Consider the following 18,830-nt stretch of genomic DNA (forward strand, 5'->3'; position numbering starts at 1 on the left):
GAACCTGGAAACATTTTTTGCTGCATTTAGTGAGTCTCATGCTTCAAATGCTAGACTACAGCTAAAACTGGAATCTGGGTATATCCTAACATTTGAATGGACAGGATATCAACTGCCAACCAAAATTTGACATGACTTTTGAAAAAAAACACACCAAAAGGTAGTTTTCTTAGAATTATTATTTTTGTTGATAATGTTCCAATTTCAATCTATTAAAACTCTTATCTTTAAGAATAACTTTTTTATTTCTACACCATGTGTTGTTGTTTTTGCAAAGATGTTATAAGTTGTAGCATTGTGATGAGGGGTATACAGGGCTTTATGCGTCCTGTGTTAGGTCATGCGTCCATCCTCCGGCTCGGTGGATAAAACGCTGTATACCCCAAATCATAATGCTTCAATGAATTTATCTTACCGAATGTTTAATCTCTCTTTATAAATATATGACATTAAAATAAACTGAAATTCAATCACATGTTTTACTAACATGGTACTGACTAGTCAATCCGAACCACTGGTTCATGGTTCACTGACTGCCGTGGATGCATGCTTTTTGGGGGCGGGGATATAAATGATTTATCCTCCCTCGCAAAGATTTATATGGTCCTATTTATACCCTGCTCGGGCATTTTACGGTCGTGCACCGAGCATACATGGTAATATGTTCACGGTCAAGTGGACCAATCAGAGATGGACATTCTTACATGAGGTAGGATAATCATGTTTTAATCAGTCCTCTGATGGAATCAGAATTTATAGAACTGTCCTGCTAATCAGCCTGCCCCATCCACTATCCCACCAGCCTATGTGTATACTTTGTATCCTTCAGGCATCCACCTTGTCCCTCAAGCAGCAACAGCAGCAGCAACAACAACAACAACAGCAACAGCAGCAGCAACAGCAGCCTTCAGCTGAGGCAGGAGGGACTGTAGACTTGGCCACTGAAATGGAAAACATGATCTTTCAAAGAATGGTGAGTGAGCCCCTATCACTAGCTCCTTTGAGCATTTTGTAAATATCATTATGTTATGGTAATTACAATAAGTAACTATGAGCAAAGGTGCCGGTAGCGGTAATTATATCATGTTTAAAGTTGGTCAGTTTGATGAAGGGTTCTGTTATTAGACTATATTTATTGTGTCCAACTTGAGGCTCATGTATAAGGAAGATGTTATTAGACTATATTTATTGTGTCCAACTTGAGGCTCATGTTTAAGGAATATGTTATTAGACTATATTTATTGTGTCCAACTTGAGGCTCATGTATAAGGAAGATGTTATTAGACTATATTTATTGTGTCAGAATATGTTATTAGACTATACTTATTGTGTCCAACTTGAGGCTCATGTTTAAGGAATATGTTATTAGACTATATTTATTGTCCAACTTGAGGCTCATGTTTAAGGAATATGTTATTAGACTGTTATTTACTTATGTGTCCAACTTGAGGCTCATTTTAAGGAATATGTTATTAGACTATATTTATTGTGTCCAACTTGAGGCTCATGTTTAAGGAATATGTTATTAGACTATATTTATTGTGTCCAACTTGAGGCTCATGTATAAGGAAGATGTTATTAGACTATATTTATTGTGTCCAACTTGAGGCTCCTGTACAAGGAAGATGTTTGAAGTTTGTCAGTCTGATGTGAGATTCAGGTAATGAGACTGACATGTTTTCCAGGACCAACCGACAGAGGTGGTCCCGAAGTCCGACAGTGGTCCAGAAGATGAGGATGACAAGTCGGCTGGGGCTGATGCAGAGGGCGACAAGGCCAAGTACCTCAAGAAAAGACAGTGAGTTACTGCCTTCATTGACAGGACATACATCGCTTGGTTAACTTTGAATGTGTCTGTTACACATCCTTTAAGGAACCATGGCATAACACATGCCTTGTGTCCCATCCTTCTTGACTATGTTCCATGGTGTTGTTGCACAAAACAACCTCAGTGCTAAGACTACCTTAAGTCTATGTTAAGGTATGGGAGTTACGGTCACCTTAGAGCTAAGATCGCTTCGTACAATGGCACCCAGACCTTGCCTGTTAACAGTGGTTGTAGGGCAAGATGGATACTTGTCTGGGATCTCAGCAGGATAAGTGTGTCATCATGTCATAATTACAATACATGGATTGTTTCCCACATATCACCAGTGTTAATGGTTGTAGAAGTTGTATTACAGAATATGACACCAAACAATCATTGATGTGTTCACTATATCATTATATGTGATGCTATATTCTCATGTGTTTTCATGTTCCAGTATTGAATCAGTGTTAAACATTGGCTTTGTGTGGTTGCTGTGTGGGTTGGTGTCTATGTTGAGTTGTTTGTTTCAGATTTGTCCTACAGGAGCTGGTGGACACAGAGAAAGACTATGTGAAGGACCTTGGATGTGTGGTTGATGTGAGTACTTGTGTGAACTCAAGGAAGGGTGGGATGTGGGATGAAGGGAATACCATATCCTGTGGGGTCACCCTGTAGGGTAGGACCTGGGATGTGTGGTGCATGTGAGTACCCTGGCAGTCACCCTGTAGGGTAGGAACTCGGATGTGTGATGCATGTGAGTACCCTGGCAGTCCCCTGTAGGGTAGGACCTGTGATGTGTGGTGCATGTGACTACCCTGGCAGTCCCCCTGTAGGGTAGGACCTGTGATGTGTGGTGCATGTGAGCACCCTGGCAGTCCCCCTGTAGGGTAGGACCTGGGATGTGTGGTGCATGTGACTACCCTGGCAGTCCCCCTGTAGGGTAGGACCTGGGATTTGTGGTGCATGTGACTACCCTGGCAGTCCCCCTGTAGGGTAGGACCTAGGATGTGTGGTGCATGTGACTACCCTGGCAGTCCCCCTGTAGGGTAGGACCTGTGATGTGTGGTGCATGTGAGCACCCTGGCAGTCCCCCTGTAGGGTAGGACCTGTGATGTGTGGTGCATGTGAGCACCCTGGCAGTCACCCTGAGGGGTAGGACCTGTGATGTGAGGTGCATGTGAGCACCCTGGCAGTCCCCCCTGTAGGGTGGGACCTGGGATGTGTGGTGCATAGGAGCACCCTGGCAGTCACCCTAAGGGGTAGGACCTGTGATGTGTGGTGCATGTGAGCACCCTGGCAGTCCCCCTGTAGGGTAGGACCTGTGATGTGTGGTGCATGTGAGCACCCTGGCAGTCACCCTGTAGGGTAGGACCTGTGATGTGTGGTGCATGTGAGTACCCTGGCAGTTCCCCTGTAGGGTAGGACCTGTGATGTGTGGTGCATGTGAGCACCCTGACAGTCCCCCTGTAGGGTAGGACCTGTGATGTGTGGTGCATGTGAGCACCCTGGCAGTCCCCTGTAGGGTAGGACCTGTGATGTGTGGTGCATGTGAGCACCCTGGCAGTCCCCCTGTAGGGTAGGACCTGTGATGTGTGGTGCATGTGAGCACCCTGGCAGTCACCCTGTAGGGTAGGACCTGTGATGTGTGTTGCATGTGAGTACCCTGGCAGTCCCCTGTAGGGTAGGACCTGTGATGTGTGGTGCATGTGAGCACCCTGGCAGTCACCCTGAGGGGTAGGACCTGTGATGTGTGGTGCATGTGAGTACCCTGGCAGTCCCCCTGTAGGGTAGGACCTGGGATGTGTGGTGCATGTGAGTACCCTGGCAGTCACCTTGAGGGGTAGAACCTGTGATGTGTGGTGCATGTGAGTACCCTGGCCTCATAACCCTGGCAGAACCCCCTGAGTGGTGCATGTAGGACCCTGACCTGTGATGTGTGGTGCATGTGAGTACCCTGGCAGTCACCTTGAGGGGTAGAACCTGTGATGTGTGTTGCATGTGAGTACCCTGGCCTCATAACCCGCACTCGACTACATGAACGCATCACTCCAATTCTCAGAGAACTGCACTGGCTACCCATCAAACAGCGTACATCCTTCAAGATCCTGACTATCTGCTTTTCTGCCCTCCACTGTGACACTGCTCCAGCCTATCTTAAGGACCTCCTCACTCCCTATCTCCCAGCTCGCAGACTCCGCTCATCTGGTCAACTCCAGCTCTGTGTACCCTTTACGAGGACAAAGTTAGCTGGCCAGGCTTTTTCTGTTGTGGCTCCAACTTTGTGGAACAGCCTACAAACATATGTTAAATCTGCAGACTCTGTCCAGTCATTCCGCCGTGACTTGAAAACCTATCTCTTCAACTAATAACTCTGTTTATTTTATTCTTATTTTTAACCTTGTGAAGCACCACTGAGCAGCCACCGGTTGGAAATTAGTTGCTATACAAGTGCATTATTATTATTTTCATTATTATATGTGACATCAGTGTTGAGGTCACTCTACTACATTTCTGTAGGACATCATCTGTAGTGTAACATGCTTTCACAATACATTGTTGCATATATTATTTTGGCGACATGGTTTTAGTTTTTGTTGGGTTGCAGGGCTACATGACGTTGATGAAGGAAAGCCCATTCCCTGAAGAGGGCAAGGATAAGATCATCTTTGGCAACATCCACCAGATCTATGACTGGCATAAAGAGTAAGTTACACTGGACAATACAACAACATAGGTGAAAAGAAGGAGTCAGATCAGGAGACAGATGTTTTATGTGAAGAATTTGTATGATGGGTATCAGATGCAGACAGATGCAGAAAGCAACAACAGTAGGTACCAGATCCCACGTAATGGTGATTCTTCCTGAGAAACAACCCTACCCCAGAATCTGTTTTGTTTAAACACTCATACTAATATAGTAAAACTGTTATTACTAGCAAAATCTTTACAATATGGCACTCTGTTTTGAGAGAGTTGGGAAGAAGGGTATTTTTCCCTTGTATAGAGTGACCTGTGAGAGGCTGACAGTGGTAGAGTTGGTTCATAAGAAAAGTGACATATAGTGCTTTAACCAGTCATGCAATGTTCATTTATAATCTGCATTGATTTTGTTGCAGGACTTTCCAACCTGAAATTGAGAAGATTTCCGAGGAGCCAGAGCGACTGGGGATGATCTTTGTCAGATACGTAAGTCTGCATATTTGCCATCACATATTCCTTTGCTTATGTGAAACTTCACTCCATAATATTTTACTTTGAAGCAGTCATGTAACATTGATACTTCACATTGCTGCAGTCATAAAACACTGATACTGATAATTCATCAGACCATCTCATCTTCTCACAATACCTCAACCAGCAGCACCACATGTACAAATCATAATATAATAAACTGTCATCCATAAAGTGTCCTACCTTTCAACTGTTATAAGTGACTGTGATCTCCCACGAGTGACACTGTACTGAGTGACTGTGATTTGTCATCAGTGATACACTAATCTGTAGTGTGTGACACTGTGATATGTGACACTAATCTGTAGTGTGTGATATGTGACACTAATCTGTAGTGTGTGACAGTGTGATCTTGGATGAATGACACTGTGATATATGACACTAATCTGTAGTGTGTAACAGTGTGACCTTGGATGAATGACACTGTGATATGTGACCCTAATCTGTAATGTGTGACAGTGTGACCTTGGATGAATGACACTGTAATATGTGACACTAATCTGTAGTGTGTGACAGTGTGACCTTGGATGAATGACACTGTGATATGTGACACTAATCTGTAGTGTGTGACACTGTGATATATGACACTAATCTGTAGTGTATGATATGTGACACTAATCTGTAGTGTGTGACAGTGTGACCTTGGATGAATGACACTGTGATATATGACACAAATCTGTAGTGTGTAACCTGTGACCTTGGATGAATGACACTGTTATATGTGACACTAATCTGTAGTGTGTGACAGTGTGACCTTGGATGAATGAGACTGATCTGTGACACTAATCTGTAGTGTGTGGCAGTGTGACCTTGGATAAATGACACTGTGATATGTGACACTAATCTGTAATGTGTGACAGTGTGATCTTGGATGAATGACACTGTGATCTGTGACACTAATCTGTAATGTGTGACAGTGTGACCTTGGATGAATGACACTGTGATATGTGACACTAATCTGTAATGTGTGACAGTGTGGCCTTGGATGAATGACACTGTGATATGTGACACTAATCTGTAATGTGTGACAGTGTGACCTTGGATGAATGACACTGTGATCTGTGACACTAATCTGTATTGTGTGACAGTGTGGCCTTGGATGAATGACACTGTGATATGTGGCCCTAATCTGTAATGTGTGACAGTGTGGCCTTTGATGAATGACACTGTGATATGTGACACTAATCTGTAGTGTGTGACAGTGTGACCTTGGATGAATGACACTGTGATATGTGACACTAATCTGTAGTGTGTGACAGTGTGACCTTGGACGAATGACACTGTTATATGTGACACTAATCTGTAGTGTGTGACACTGATATGTGACACTAATCTGTAATGTGTGACAGTGTGGCCTTGGATGAATGGCACTGTGATATGTGACCCTAATCTGTAATGTGTGACAGTGTGACCTTGGATGGATGACACTGTGATATGTGACCCTAATCTGTAGTGTGTGACAGTGTGACCTTGGATGAATGACACTGTGATATGTGACCCTAATCTGTAATGTGTGACAGTGTGACCTTGGATGAATGACACTGTGATATGTGACACTAATCTGTAGTGTGTGACAGTGTGACCTTTGATGAATGACACTGTGATATGTGACCCTAATCTGTAATGTGTGACTGTGTGGCCTTGAGATTTGATATGTGATCAGTGACACTTTATTTCCCAACAGGAGCGGCGTTTGTACATGTATGTCAAGTATTGTGAGAACAAGCCGAAGTCAGAGTACATAGTTGCTGAATACTTAGAAACTTTCTTTGAGGTAAGTACACATAATTTAGTTCTTATTTCAATTGGTAAGACTGTATTTGGATATGATAAATTAAGCCTACACTGTCAATCTTAGAATATATGTTACAGTTTGATTGAACCAGCTACATCAATGATGGGATTTCTAATAAGTTGATGAAATGTGGGAATGTTGCTGTGTTGTGATTGTGGCAATATGTTTAACAAATTTGAAATTTGGTGAGTAAATTCACAATTTAACCTTCAGTTGTTTGTAATGACTAGTCAGTGATGTAAGTTGACCTAAATATGCCAATCACTGAGACAATTTAACCTTCAGTTGTTTGTAATGACTAGTCAGTGATGTAAGTTGACCTAAATCACTGACACAATTTTTGTTCTGATATTGTCTACTCTCTTTTATTTTACTACTGCAGTAAGTCATATATCACAATGTGATCACTATTGCTATAAAGCTGATGTATGACAACATGAACACCATTGCCATAAGGTTAATGTGTCAGAGCGTGATCACCATTGTTATAAGGTTAATGTGTCAGAGCGTGATCACCATTCCTATAAGGTTAATGTGTCAGAGCGTAATCACCATTCCTATAAGGTTAATGTGTCAGAGCGAGGTCACCATTGCTATAAGGTTAATGTGTCAGAGCGTGATCACCATTGCTATAAGGTTAATGTGTCAGAGCGTGATCACCATTGCTATAAGGTTAATGTGTCAAAGCGTGATCACCATTGCTATAAGGTTAATGTGTCAGAGCGTGATCACCATTGTTATAAGGTTAATGTGTCAGAGCGAGGTCACCATTGCTGTAAGGTTAATGTGTCAAAGCGATTGATCACCATTGCTATAAGGTTAATGTGTCAGGCGTGATCACCATTGTTATAAGGTTAATGTGTCAGGCGAGGTCACCATTGCTATAAGGTTAATGTGTCAGGCGTGATCACCATTGCTATAAGGTTAATGTGTCAGAGCGTGATCACCATTGTTATAAGGTTAATGTGTCAGAGCGAGGTCACCATTGCTGTAAGGTTAATGTGTCAGAGCGTGATCACCATTACTATAAGGTTAATGTGTCAGAGCGTGATCACCATTGCTGTAAGGTTAATGTGTCAGAGCGTGATCACCATTGCTATAAGGTTAATGTGTCAGAGCGTGATCACCATTGCTATAAGGTTAATGTGTCAGAGCGTGATCACCATTGCTATAAGGTTAATGTGTCAGAGTGTGATCACCATTGCTATAAGGTTAATGTGTCAGAGCGTGATCACCATTGCTATAAGGTTAATGTGTCAGAGCGTGATCACCATTGCTATAAGGTTAATGTGTCAGAAAGTGATCAGCATTTACTACTTGTGCCAGGATCTGCGTCAGAAGCTAGGCCACAAGCTGACATTGCCAGATCTCCTCATAAAGCCGGTCCAGAGGATCATGAAGTACCAGCTCCTGCTGAGGGTAAGTCTCATTTAAGTCTCATTTTCACTGTTCTGCTCCTTTATCTCACCATCCACTACTGCTCCTTTATCTCACCATCCACTACTGCTCCTTTATCTCACCAATCACAACTGCTCCTTTATCTCACCAATCACTACTGCTCCTTTATATCACCAATAACTACTGCTCCTTTATATCACCAATAACTACTGCTCCTTTATATCACCATCCACTACTGCTCCTTTATATCACCATCCACTACTGCTCCTTTATATCACCAATAACTACTGCTCCTTTATCTCACCAATCACTACTGCTCCTTTATATCACCAATCACAACTGCTCCTTTATATCACCAATCACTACTGCTCCTTTATCTCACCAATCACTACCGCTCCTTTATATCACCAATCACTTCTGCTCCTTTATCTCACCAATCACAACTGCTCCTTTATATCACCAATCACTACTGCTCCTTTATCTCACCAATCACTACTGCTCCTTTATATCACCAATCACTTCTGCTCCTTTATCTCACCAATCACAACTGCTCCTTTATCTCACCAATCACTACTGCTCCTTTATATCACCAATCACTACTGCTCCTTTATATCACCATCCACTACTGCTCCTTTATATCACCAATAACTACTGCTCCTTTATATCACCAATAACTACTGCTCCTTTATATCACCAATCACAACTGCTCCTTTATATCACCAATCACTACTGCTCCTTTATCTCACCAATCACTACTGCTCCTTTATATCACCAATAACTACTGCTCCTTTATCTCACCATCCACTAACGCTCCTTTATATCACCAATCACTACTGCTCCTTTATATCACCAATCACTTCTGCTCCTTTATATCACCAATCACAACTGCTCCTTTATCTCACCAATCACAACTGCTCCTTTATATCACCAATCACTACTGCTCCTTTATATCACCAATCACTACTGCTCCTTTATATCACCAATCACTACTGCTCCTTTATATCACCAATCACTTCTGCTCCTTTATATCACCAATCACAACTGCTCCTTTATATCACCAATAACTACTGCTCCTTTATCTCACCAATCACAACTGCTCCTTTATATCACCAATAACTACCGCTCCTTTATCTCACCATCCACTACTGCTCCTTTATATCACCAATCACAACTGCTCCTTGATATCACCAATCACTTCTGCTCCTTTATATCACCAATCACAACTGCTCCTTTATATCACCAATCACTACTGCTCCTTTATATCACCAATCACTACTGCTCCTTTATCTCACCAATCACAACTGCTCCTTTATATCACCAATAACTACCGCTCCTTTATCTCACCATCCACTAGTGCTCCTTTATATCACCAATCACAACTGCTCCTTTATATCACCAATCACTACTGCTCCTTTATATCACCAATCACTTCTGCTCCTTTATATCACCAATCACTACTGCTCCTTTATCTCACCAATCACTACTGCTCCTTTATCTCACCATCCACTAACGCTCCTTTATCTCACCATCCACTACTGCTCCTTTATATCACCAATCACAACTGCTCCTTTATCTCACCAATCACAACTGCTCCTTTATATCACCAATCACTACTGCTCCTTTATATCACCAATCACTACTGCTCCTTTATATCACCAATCACTACTGCTCCTTTATATCACCAATCACTACTGCTCCTTGATATCACCAATCACTACCGCTCCTTTATATCACCAATCACTACCGCTCCTTTATATCACCAATCACAACTGCTCCTTTATATCACCAATCACAACTGCTCCTTTATATCACCAATCACTACTGCTCCTTTATATCACCAATCACTACTGCTCCTTTATATCACCAATCACTACTGCTCCTTTATATCACAAATCACTACTGCTCCTTTATCTAACCAATCACTACTGCTCCTTTATATCACCAATCACTACTGCTCCTTTATATCACCAATCACTACTGCTCCTTTATCTCACCATCCACTACTGCTCCTTTATCTCACCATCCACTACTGCTCCTTTATCTCATGATCTTGTCAGTATCATACAGTGTTAGTGTGGCCTGTACTATAATCACTGCGCTGTTTACAGGACATTGCCAAGTACACAGAAAGAGCTGGACTAGATGTCACAGATCTGAAGAAAGCCCTCAGAGTCATGAATGTCGTCCCCAAAGCAGCCAATGATATGATGCAAGTTGGGAGACTACAGGGCTTCAATGTGAGTCCATCAATGTGAAAGTGCATTATGATGTGACTGTATGGTTGCGTGTTGCAGGGTAAGCTGTGAGATTTAAGGATGGTTGTGTGTTGCAGGGTAAGCTGTTAGACTTATGGATGGTTGTGTGTTGCAGGGTAAGCTGTGAGATTTAAGGATAGTTGTGTGTTGCAGGGTAAGTTGTGAGACTTATGGATGGTTGTGTGTTGCAGGGTAAGCTGTGAGATTTAAGGATAGTTGTGTGTTGCAGAGAAAGCTGTGAGACTTATGGATGGTTGTGTGTTGCAGGGTAAGCTGTGAGATTTAAGGATAGTTGTGTGTTCCAGGGTAAGCTGTGAGACTTAAGGATGGTTGTGTGTTGCAGGGTAAGCTGTTAGACTTATGGATGGTTGTGTTGTAAGCTGTGAGACATGGATGGTTGTGTGTGCTGGGTAAGCTGTGAGACTTATGGATGGATGTGTTGTGTTGCTGAGACTTAATGGATAGTTGTGTGTTGACTTATGTGAGATGGATGGTTGTGTGTTGCAGGGTAAGCTGTGAGACTTATGGATGGTTGTGTGTTGCTGGGTAAGCTGTGAGACTTATGGATGGTTGTGTTGTGTGTTGCAGTGTGGAGTAAGCTGTGAGACTTATGGATGGTTGTGTGTTGCAGGAAAGATGTAAGCTGTTAGACTTATGGATGGTTGTGTGTTGCAGGGTAAGCTGTGAGACTTATGGATGGTTGTGTGTTGCAGGGTAAGCTGTTTGACTTATGGATGGTTGTGTGTTGCTGGGTAAGCTGTGAGACATTGATGGTTGTGTGTTGCAGGGTAAGCTGTGAGATTTAAGGATGGTTGTGTGTTGCAGGGTAAGCTGTGAGACTTATGGATGGTTGTGTGTTGCAGGGTAAGCTGTTAGACTTATGGATGGTTGTTTGTTGCAGGGTAAGCTGTGAGACTTATGGATGGTTGTGTGTTGTAGGGTAAGCTGTGAGACATGGATGGTTGTGTGTTGCAGGGGAAGCTGTTAGACTTATGGATGGTTGTGTGTTGCAGGGTAAGCTGTTAAACTTATGGATGGTGGTGTGTTCCAGGGTAAGCTGTGAAACTTATGGATGGTTGTGTGTTGCAGGGTAAGATAACTGCCCAGGGTAAGCTTTGAGACTTATGGATGGTTGTGTGTTGCAGGGTAAGCTGTGAGACTTATGGATAGTTGTGTGTTGTAGGGTAAGCTGTGAGACTTATGGATGGTTGTGTTTCAGGGTAGTCTGTGAGACTTATGGATGGTTGTGTGTTGCAGGGTAAGCTGTGAGACTTATGGATGGTTGTGTGTTCCAGGGTAGTCTGTGAGACTTATGGATGGTTGTGTGTTCCAGGGAAAGATAACTGCCCAGGGTAAGCTGTGAGACTTATGGATGGTTGTGTGTTGCAGGGTAAGCTGTTAGACTTATGGATGGTTGTGTGTTGCAGGGAAAGATAACTGCCCAGGGGAAGCTGCTGCTGCAGGACACACTTCTTGTGTCTGAGATTTCAGGGACGTCTGGACCACAGAAGTTCAAGGAACGGCGTGTTTTTCTCTTTGAGCAGATCATCATCTTCAGTGAGATGACAGAGAAACGGAAAGGAGATTTCTCTAATGCCAACTATGTGTTCAAAAATAGTGTCAAAGTAAGTCAGTGGACAGAATGTCCCCAGTCTCTCAGTGTCGTAACTTCATGACAACCATACAATCCTTGAGATTATCAATATAATCAATGTTGGGTTAAGGATAGAGTTGATTCGTTGTTCATATTTCCTTGTGTCATTTCCTCGAGATTCAAGCTGTTAATTACTTACTTATTCTTACTTACTTACTTCATCCTCTTCATGCTCTTAGCACATAAGGCCGTGAAGCTGTTATTAGACTGCTTCTTGATACTGGATCATTTAATGATTGACGTTTTACAAGTTATCTGTCTTAGGATCATCCTGCTAACTAGCTGTTTGGTTTCAGGTCAACAAGATGTCAATGTCTGAAACTGTGGAAGGAGAGCCCTTCCGCTTTGTGCTGGTGGACCGCACCCCAGGGTCAGACATGAAGTTCTACACTCAGGCCCCATCAGAGGAGGTGAAACAAACATGGATCAGGGAAATCAAGTCCATCCTCGACATGCAGGGGGACTTTCTCAGAGGTAGGGGGTGTATTGAGTGGTTGGTATTTTGATACCGTTGATGCTACTGTACTTGCCATGTACACTAACTAGAAAGGGCATATAAAATTGAAACATCATGATTGTAGCTGTGTCCTAGTGTATGCCTCCTCTAGACAACAGGGCATATATCATTGAAACATTATGATTGTAGCTGTGTCCTAGTGTATGCCTCCTCTAGACAACAGGGCATATATCATTGAAACATTATGATTGTAGCTGTGTCCTAGTGTATGCCTCCTGTAGACAACAGGGCATATATCATTGAAACATGATTGTAGCTGTGTCCTAGTGTATGCCTACTCAAGACAACAGGGCATATATCATTGAAACATCATGATTGTAGCTGTATCCTAGTATATGTCTCCTGTAGACAACAGGGCATATATCATTGAAACATCATGATTGTAGCTGTATCCTAGTGTATATCTCCTGTAGACAACAGGGCATATATCATTAAAACATCATGATTGTAGCTGTATCCTAGTGTATATCTCCTGTAGACAACAGGGCATATATCATTAAAACATCATGATTGTAGCTGTATCCTAGTATATAGCTCCTGTAGACAACAGGGCATATATCATTGAAACATCATGATTGTAGCTGTATCCTAGTATATGTCTCCTGTACACAACAGGGCATATATCATTGAAACATCATGATTGTAGCTGTGTCCTAGTGTATGCCTCCTGTAGACAACAGGGTATATATCATTAAAACATCATGATTGTAGCTGTATCCTAGTGTATATGTCCTGTAGACAACAGGGCATATATCATTAAAACATCATGATTGTAGCTGTATCCTAGTGTATATCTCCTGTAGACAACAGGGCATATATCATTGAAACATCATGATTGTAGCTGTATCCTAGTGTATATCTCCTGTACACAAAAGGGCATATATCATTGAAACATCATGATTGTAGCTGTATCCTAGTGTATAGATCCTGTAGACAACAGGGCATATATCATTAAAACATCATGATTGTAGCTGTATCCTAGTATATAGCTCCTGTAGACAACAGGGCATATATCATTGAAACATCATGATTGTAGCTGTATCCTAGTATATATGTCCTGTACACAACAGGGCATATATCATTAAACCATCATGATTGTAGCTGTATCCTAGTATATATGTCCTGTAGACAACAGGGCATATATCATTAAAACATCATGATTGTAGCTGTATCCTAGTGTATATCTCCTGTAGACAACAGGGTATATATCATTAAAACATCATGATTGTAGCTGTATCCTAGTGTATATCTCCTGTAGACAACAAGGCATATGTCATTAAAACATCATGATTGTAGCTGTATCCTAGTGTATATCTCCTGTAGACAACAGGGCATATATCATTAAAGCATCATGATTGTAGCTGTATCCTAGTGTATATCTCCTGTACACAACAGGGCATATATCATTAAAACATCATCATTGTAGCTGTATCCTAGTATATAGCTCCTGTAGACAACAGGGCATATATCATTGAAACATCATGATTGTAGCTGTATCCTAGTATATATGTCCTGTACACAACAGGGCATATATCATTAAAACATCATCATTGTAGCTGTATCCTAGTGTATATCTCCTGTAGACAACAGGGCATATGTCATTAAAACATCATGATTGTAGCTGTATCCTAGTGTATATCTCCTGTAGACAACAGGGCATATATCATTAAAGCATCATGATTGTAGCTGTATCCTAGTGTATATCTCCTGTACACAACAGGGCATATATCATTAAAACATCATGATTGTAGCTGTATCCTAGTATATAGCTCCTGTAGACAACAGGGCATATATCATTGAAACATCATGATTGTAGCTGTATCCTAGTATATATGTCCTGTACACAACAGGGCATATATCATTAAACCATCATGATTGTAGCTGTATCCTAGTATATATGTCCTGTAGACAACAGGGCATATATCATTAAAACATCATGATTGTAGCTGTATCCTAGTGTATATCTCCTGTAGACAACAGGGCATATATCATTAAAACATCATGATTGTAGCTGTATCCTAGTGTATATCTCCTGTAGACAACAGGGCATATATCATTAAAGCATCATCATTGTAGCTGTATCCTAGTGTATATCTCCTGTACACAACAGGGCATATATCATTAAAACATCATGATTGTAGCTGTATCCTAGTATATAGCTCCTGTAGACAACAGGGCATATATCATTGAAACATCATCATTGTAGCTGTATCCTAGTGTATATCTCCTGTAGACAACAGGGTATATATCATTAAAACATCATCATTGTAGCTGTATCCTAGTATATATCTCCTGTAGACAACAGGGCATATATCATTGAAACATCATGATTGTAGCTGTATCCTAGTATATATGTCCTGTACACAACAGGGCATATATCATTGAAACATCATGATTGTAGCTGTATCCTAGTATATATCTCCTGTAGACAACAGGGCATATATCATTGAAACATCATGATTGTAGCTGTATCCTAGTGTATATCTCCTGTAGACAACAGGGTATATATCATTAAAACATCATCATTGTAGCTGTATCCTAGTATATAGCTCCTGTAGACAACAGGGTATATATCATTAAAACATCATGATTGTAGCTGTATCCTAGTATATATCTCCTGTAGACAACAGGGCATATATCATTAAAACATCATCATTGTAGCTGTATCCTAGTATATATCTCCTGTAGACAACAGGGCATATATCATTAAAACATCATCATTGTAGCTGTATCCTAGTGTATATCTCCTGTAGACAACAGGGTATATATCATTAAAACATCATCATTGTAGCTGTATCCTAGTATATAGCTCCTGTAGACAACAGGGTATATATCATTAAAACATCATCATTGTAGCTGTATCCTAGTGTATATCTCCTGTAGACAACAGGGTATATATCATTAAAACATCATCATTGTAGCTGTATCCTAGTGTATATCTCCTGTAGACAACAGGGTATATATCATTGAAACATCATCATTGTAGCTGTATCCTAGTATATATCTCCTGTAGACAACAGGGGTATATATCATTAAAACATCATGATTGTAGCTGTATCCTAGTGTATGTCTCCTGTAGACAACAGGGTATATATCATTGAAACATCATCATTGTAGCTGTATCCTAGTATATAGCTCCTGTAGACAACAGGGTATATATCATTAAAACATCATCATTGTAGCTGTATCCTAGTGTATATCTCCTGTAGACAACAGGGTATATATCATTGAAACATCATCATTGTAGCTGTATCCTAGTGTATATCTCCTGTAGACAACAGGGTATATATCATTAAAACATCATGATTGTAGCTGTATCCTAGTGTATATCTCCCTGTAGACAACAGGGTATATATCATTAAAACATCATGATTGTAGCTGTATCCTAGTGTATATCTCCTGTAGACAACAGGGTATATATCATTAAAACATCATGATTGTAGCTGTATCCTAGTGTATATCTCCTGTAGACAACAGGGTATATATCATTAAAACATCATGATTGTAGCTGTATCCTAGTGTATATCTCCTGTAGACAACAGGGTATATATCATTAAAACATCATCATTGTAGCTGTATCCTAGTGTATATCTCCTGTAGACAACAGGGTATATATCATTAAAACATCATCATTGTAGCTGTATCCTAGTGTATATCTCCTGTAGACAACAGGGTATATATCATTAAAACATCATCATTGTAGCTGTATCCTAGTGTATATCTCCTGTAGACAACAGGGTATATATCATTAAAACATCATCATTGTAGCTGTATCCTAGTATATATCTCCTGTAGACAACAGGGTATATATCATTAAAACATCATCATTGTAGCTGTATCCTAGTATATATCTCCTGTAGACAACAGGGTATATATCATTAAAACATCATCATTGTAGCTGTATCCTAGTATATATGTCCTGTAGACAACAGGAAACATCATGACTGTAGCTGTGTCATAGTGTGCCGTATATTACCGTAGATAAGCCGAATTTTGAGGACCAAAACAGACAGTCTGTAGAAAGGGGTCGGCTTATCTATGGGTTACACTTTCATCAAACTTTCAGGGGGTAAGAAAATGATATCGTGTTGCTTTGCGTGAACAAACAAACAAGAGAAGACGACTTTGTCAGTAAAGACGTCAAATTTGCAATTAAACATCACTAGACAAGATAATTTACCTATTCAGTGCTAATTTGTTTTTGCTAGGCATTACATGCATGGATTAAGATTACCGTGTGTAATTGTCTCGTATACAGCGCCGGAAATAGCAATCAGCTGTGCAGTGCACACGTTCCCCTACCAGTGATTAGTTAAAACGTACCCGATGATATAACGAAATGAATTCTGATGCAGTGATCTTAAGAATATAGTATCTGAAACTATTATTATATAAAAGAATATATTCTCGTTTTGTGTCATTTTAATTGCAGCTGTTTCTCTATAAATGTAAAATATTTATAAGCATAACTAAGGTTATGCGACACCTTTCTGGTGTATTTCACGGGTTTTTATGCATGGAACAATTTTACCTGTCACCGATGTGGTTTCGTGCGATGTTGTTATTTCCACTGCAAAAACAGTTTGTTGACACGTGATCATCCAGCTTCACTAAATGACCTTTGTCAAAACAAAATATGTATGTGTATCCATTATCTGTCAACTACGTATACACTTAATTTGGAGACATGAGTAGACACAAATGTTAGTGATAGCTGTAAATAATGCGGGCCGAAATTATCTGGGGGACACACTATTTCACTGTTATCAGTATAAACATGCTTTCTTAACATTACGGTAAAATTACCGTCTTGTTGTTGATACCAACAGTGATTGTTATGATATCAAAAATATAACAAACACAGGTTCCCACATTAGGGGTCAGTAGAATCTTTATTAGATCCTATTCTCACCAAACATAATTACGTTTTACATCCAAGACTTTAACTGCCAGTTGTCTTGTTGTCTGAGTTGGCTGCTATTAGGATCCATAGCGGGGATTCGGCTTCTGTACGAACCATTTTGACTCTGATCATAAAGGTCAAGCTAGGGGCTCGGCTTATCTATGAGATTGGCTTATATACGGTAATATATATGGTATGTCTCCTGTAGACAACAGGGCATATATCTTTGAGTATTACAGTGGTCACTTGTATGTATTTAGGATATTTATATATCACATCTTTTGTTCTATCTGTGGACCATTGGCATCTGTAAGAGGATCCTCCTGTCTGGTATTGTTCAAATTCCTGCAGTCTGCCCTATATTGTTTTTATCATGCACATCTTTTGTTTCTGTTTCAGCCCTACAGTCCCCTATCGCCTACCAGAAGGAACTCACTAAAGAGATGTAAGTGTGTCTACCTCTCTTTCCTCTCCTACCTCTGGGATTCCATGTTAAGTTTGTTCAGCCCAACAACATAACATATGCTTGAGCAAGTTGATGGATTGGGCAGTCAGGCTCCATTGCTTGGTTGACCGCTGGGGGAAGTAATATGTCTTATCCCGACTTGATTATTTACAGGCTACTGGTATATATTGACAAGTACAGCACGAGGCAACAAACAAACACATAATCATCATTCTCTTCTCTTGTTTTGGTCATTTGATATACTAGTATCTAGTAATCCCAGCCACCTTTGCTTCATAACTGATTATAATCATTGTGTGGACATGCTTGTGCAATTAGGATGTTTAAATGGAGGTTGTACACAAAGCTAGCCCCAAGAAATGTGAATGATTGTCCTACATCTTGTCTGGTACATGTGCATAATCATCCTCCTCCTTGTCAGGTCTGCTCCTGAGTTCGGTAGCCTTCCCCGGGAGTCAGCATTACGGAAGACACATTCTCACCCACAGCAAGCAAAGGGAGTCAACCCCATTGCAACCAAATCAAAAGGTGGTCGTCATGACAGTAAAAAGCATGAACGATGTAAATCAGTTCCCGCACCCCTACCTGAACTCCCTGCTGAGGATGCATCCAAGTCATCTTGCCCAAACTCTCCGACTGAAACATCGAAAAGATCCCACAAACCCTGACAGAAAACTTGGTGATGGTGGTGCTAAGAAAATGAGTGCATCTGGTGGATCCACCCCCAGCAGTGAGACGAGTTCAGGGGTGGCTGGCTCACCCAAGCCAAAAAAGACAATATTTGAAGGATTTCGGAACACC

General features: G+C 40.9%; 1 protein-coding gene across 1 annotated transcript in view; it reads left to right on the forward strand.

Annotated features, from left to right (window-relative positions):
* LOC124281588 (triple functional domain protein-like) overlaps window positions 1-18,830 on the forward strand; it is a 188,311-nt gene extending 169,481 nt beyond the window's left edge. The window contains exons 27-38 of the mRNA XM_046717532.1: window positions 830-973; window positions 1,686-1,798; window positions 2,341-2,407; window positions 4,416-4,513; window positions 4,927-4,996; window positions 6,726-6,815; window positions 8,163-8,255; window positions 10,343-10,471; window positions 11,917-12,114; window positions 12,440-12,617; window positions 17,963-18,008; window positions 18,451-18,830. Of these exons, the coding sequence (XP_046573488.1) occupies window positions 830-973; window positions 1,686-1,798; window positions 2,341-2,407; window positions 4,416-4,513; window positions 4,927-4,996; window positions 6,726-6,815; window positions 8,163-8,255; window positions 10,343-10,471; window positions 11,917-12,114; window positions 12,440-12,617; window positions 17,963-18,008; window positions 18,451-18,697 (1,473 nt within the window). The 3' untranslated portion in view covers window positions 18,698-18,830. The remainder of the gene's footprint in view (window positions 1-829; window positions 974-1,685; window positions 1,799-2,340; window positions 2,408-4,415; window positions 4,514-4,926; window positions 4,997-6,725; window positions 6,816-8,162; window positions 8,256-10,342; window positions 10,472-11,916; window positions 12,115-12,439; window positions 12,618-17,962; window positions 18,009-18,450) is intronic.

Source organism: Haliotis rubra, unplaced genomic scaffold (genome assembly GCF_003918875.1).
Source record: "Haliotis rubra isolate DU_JTF1 unplaced genomic scaffold, ASM391887v1 Scf285, whole genome shotgun sequence".
NCBI lineage: Eukaryota > Metazoa > Mollusca > Gastropoda > Lepetellida > Haliotidae > Haliotis > Haliotis rubra.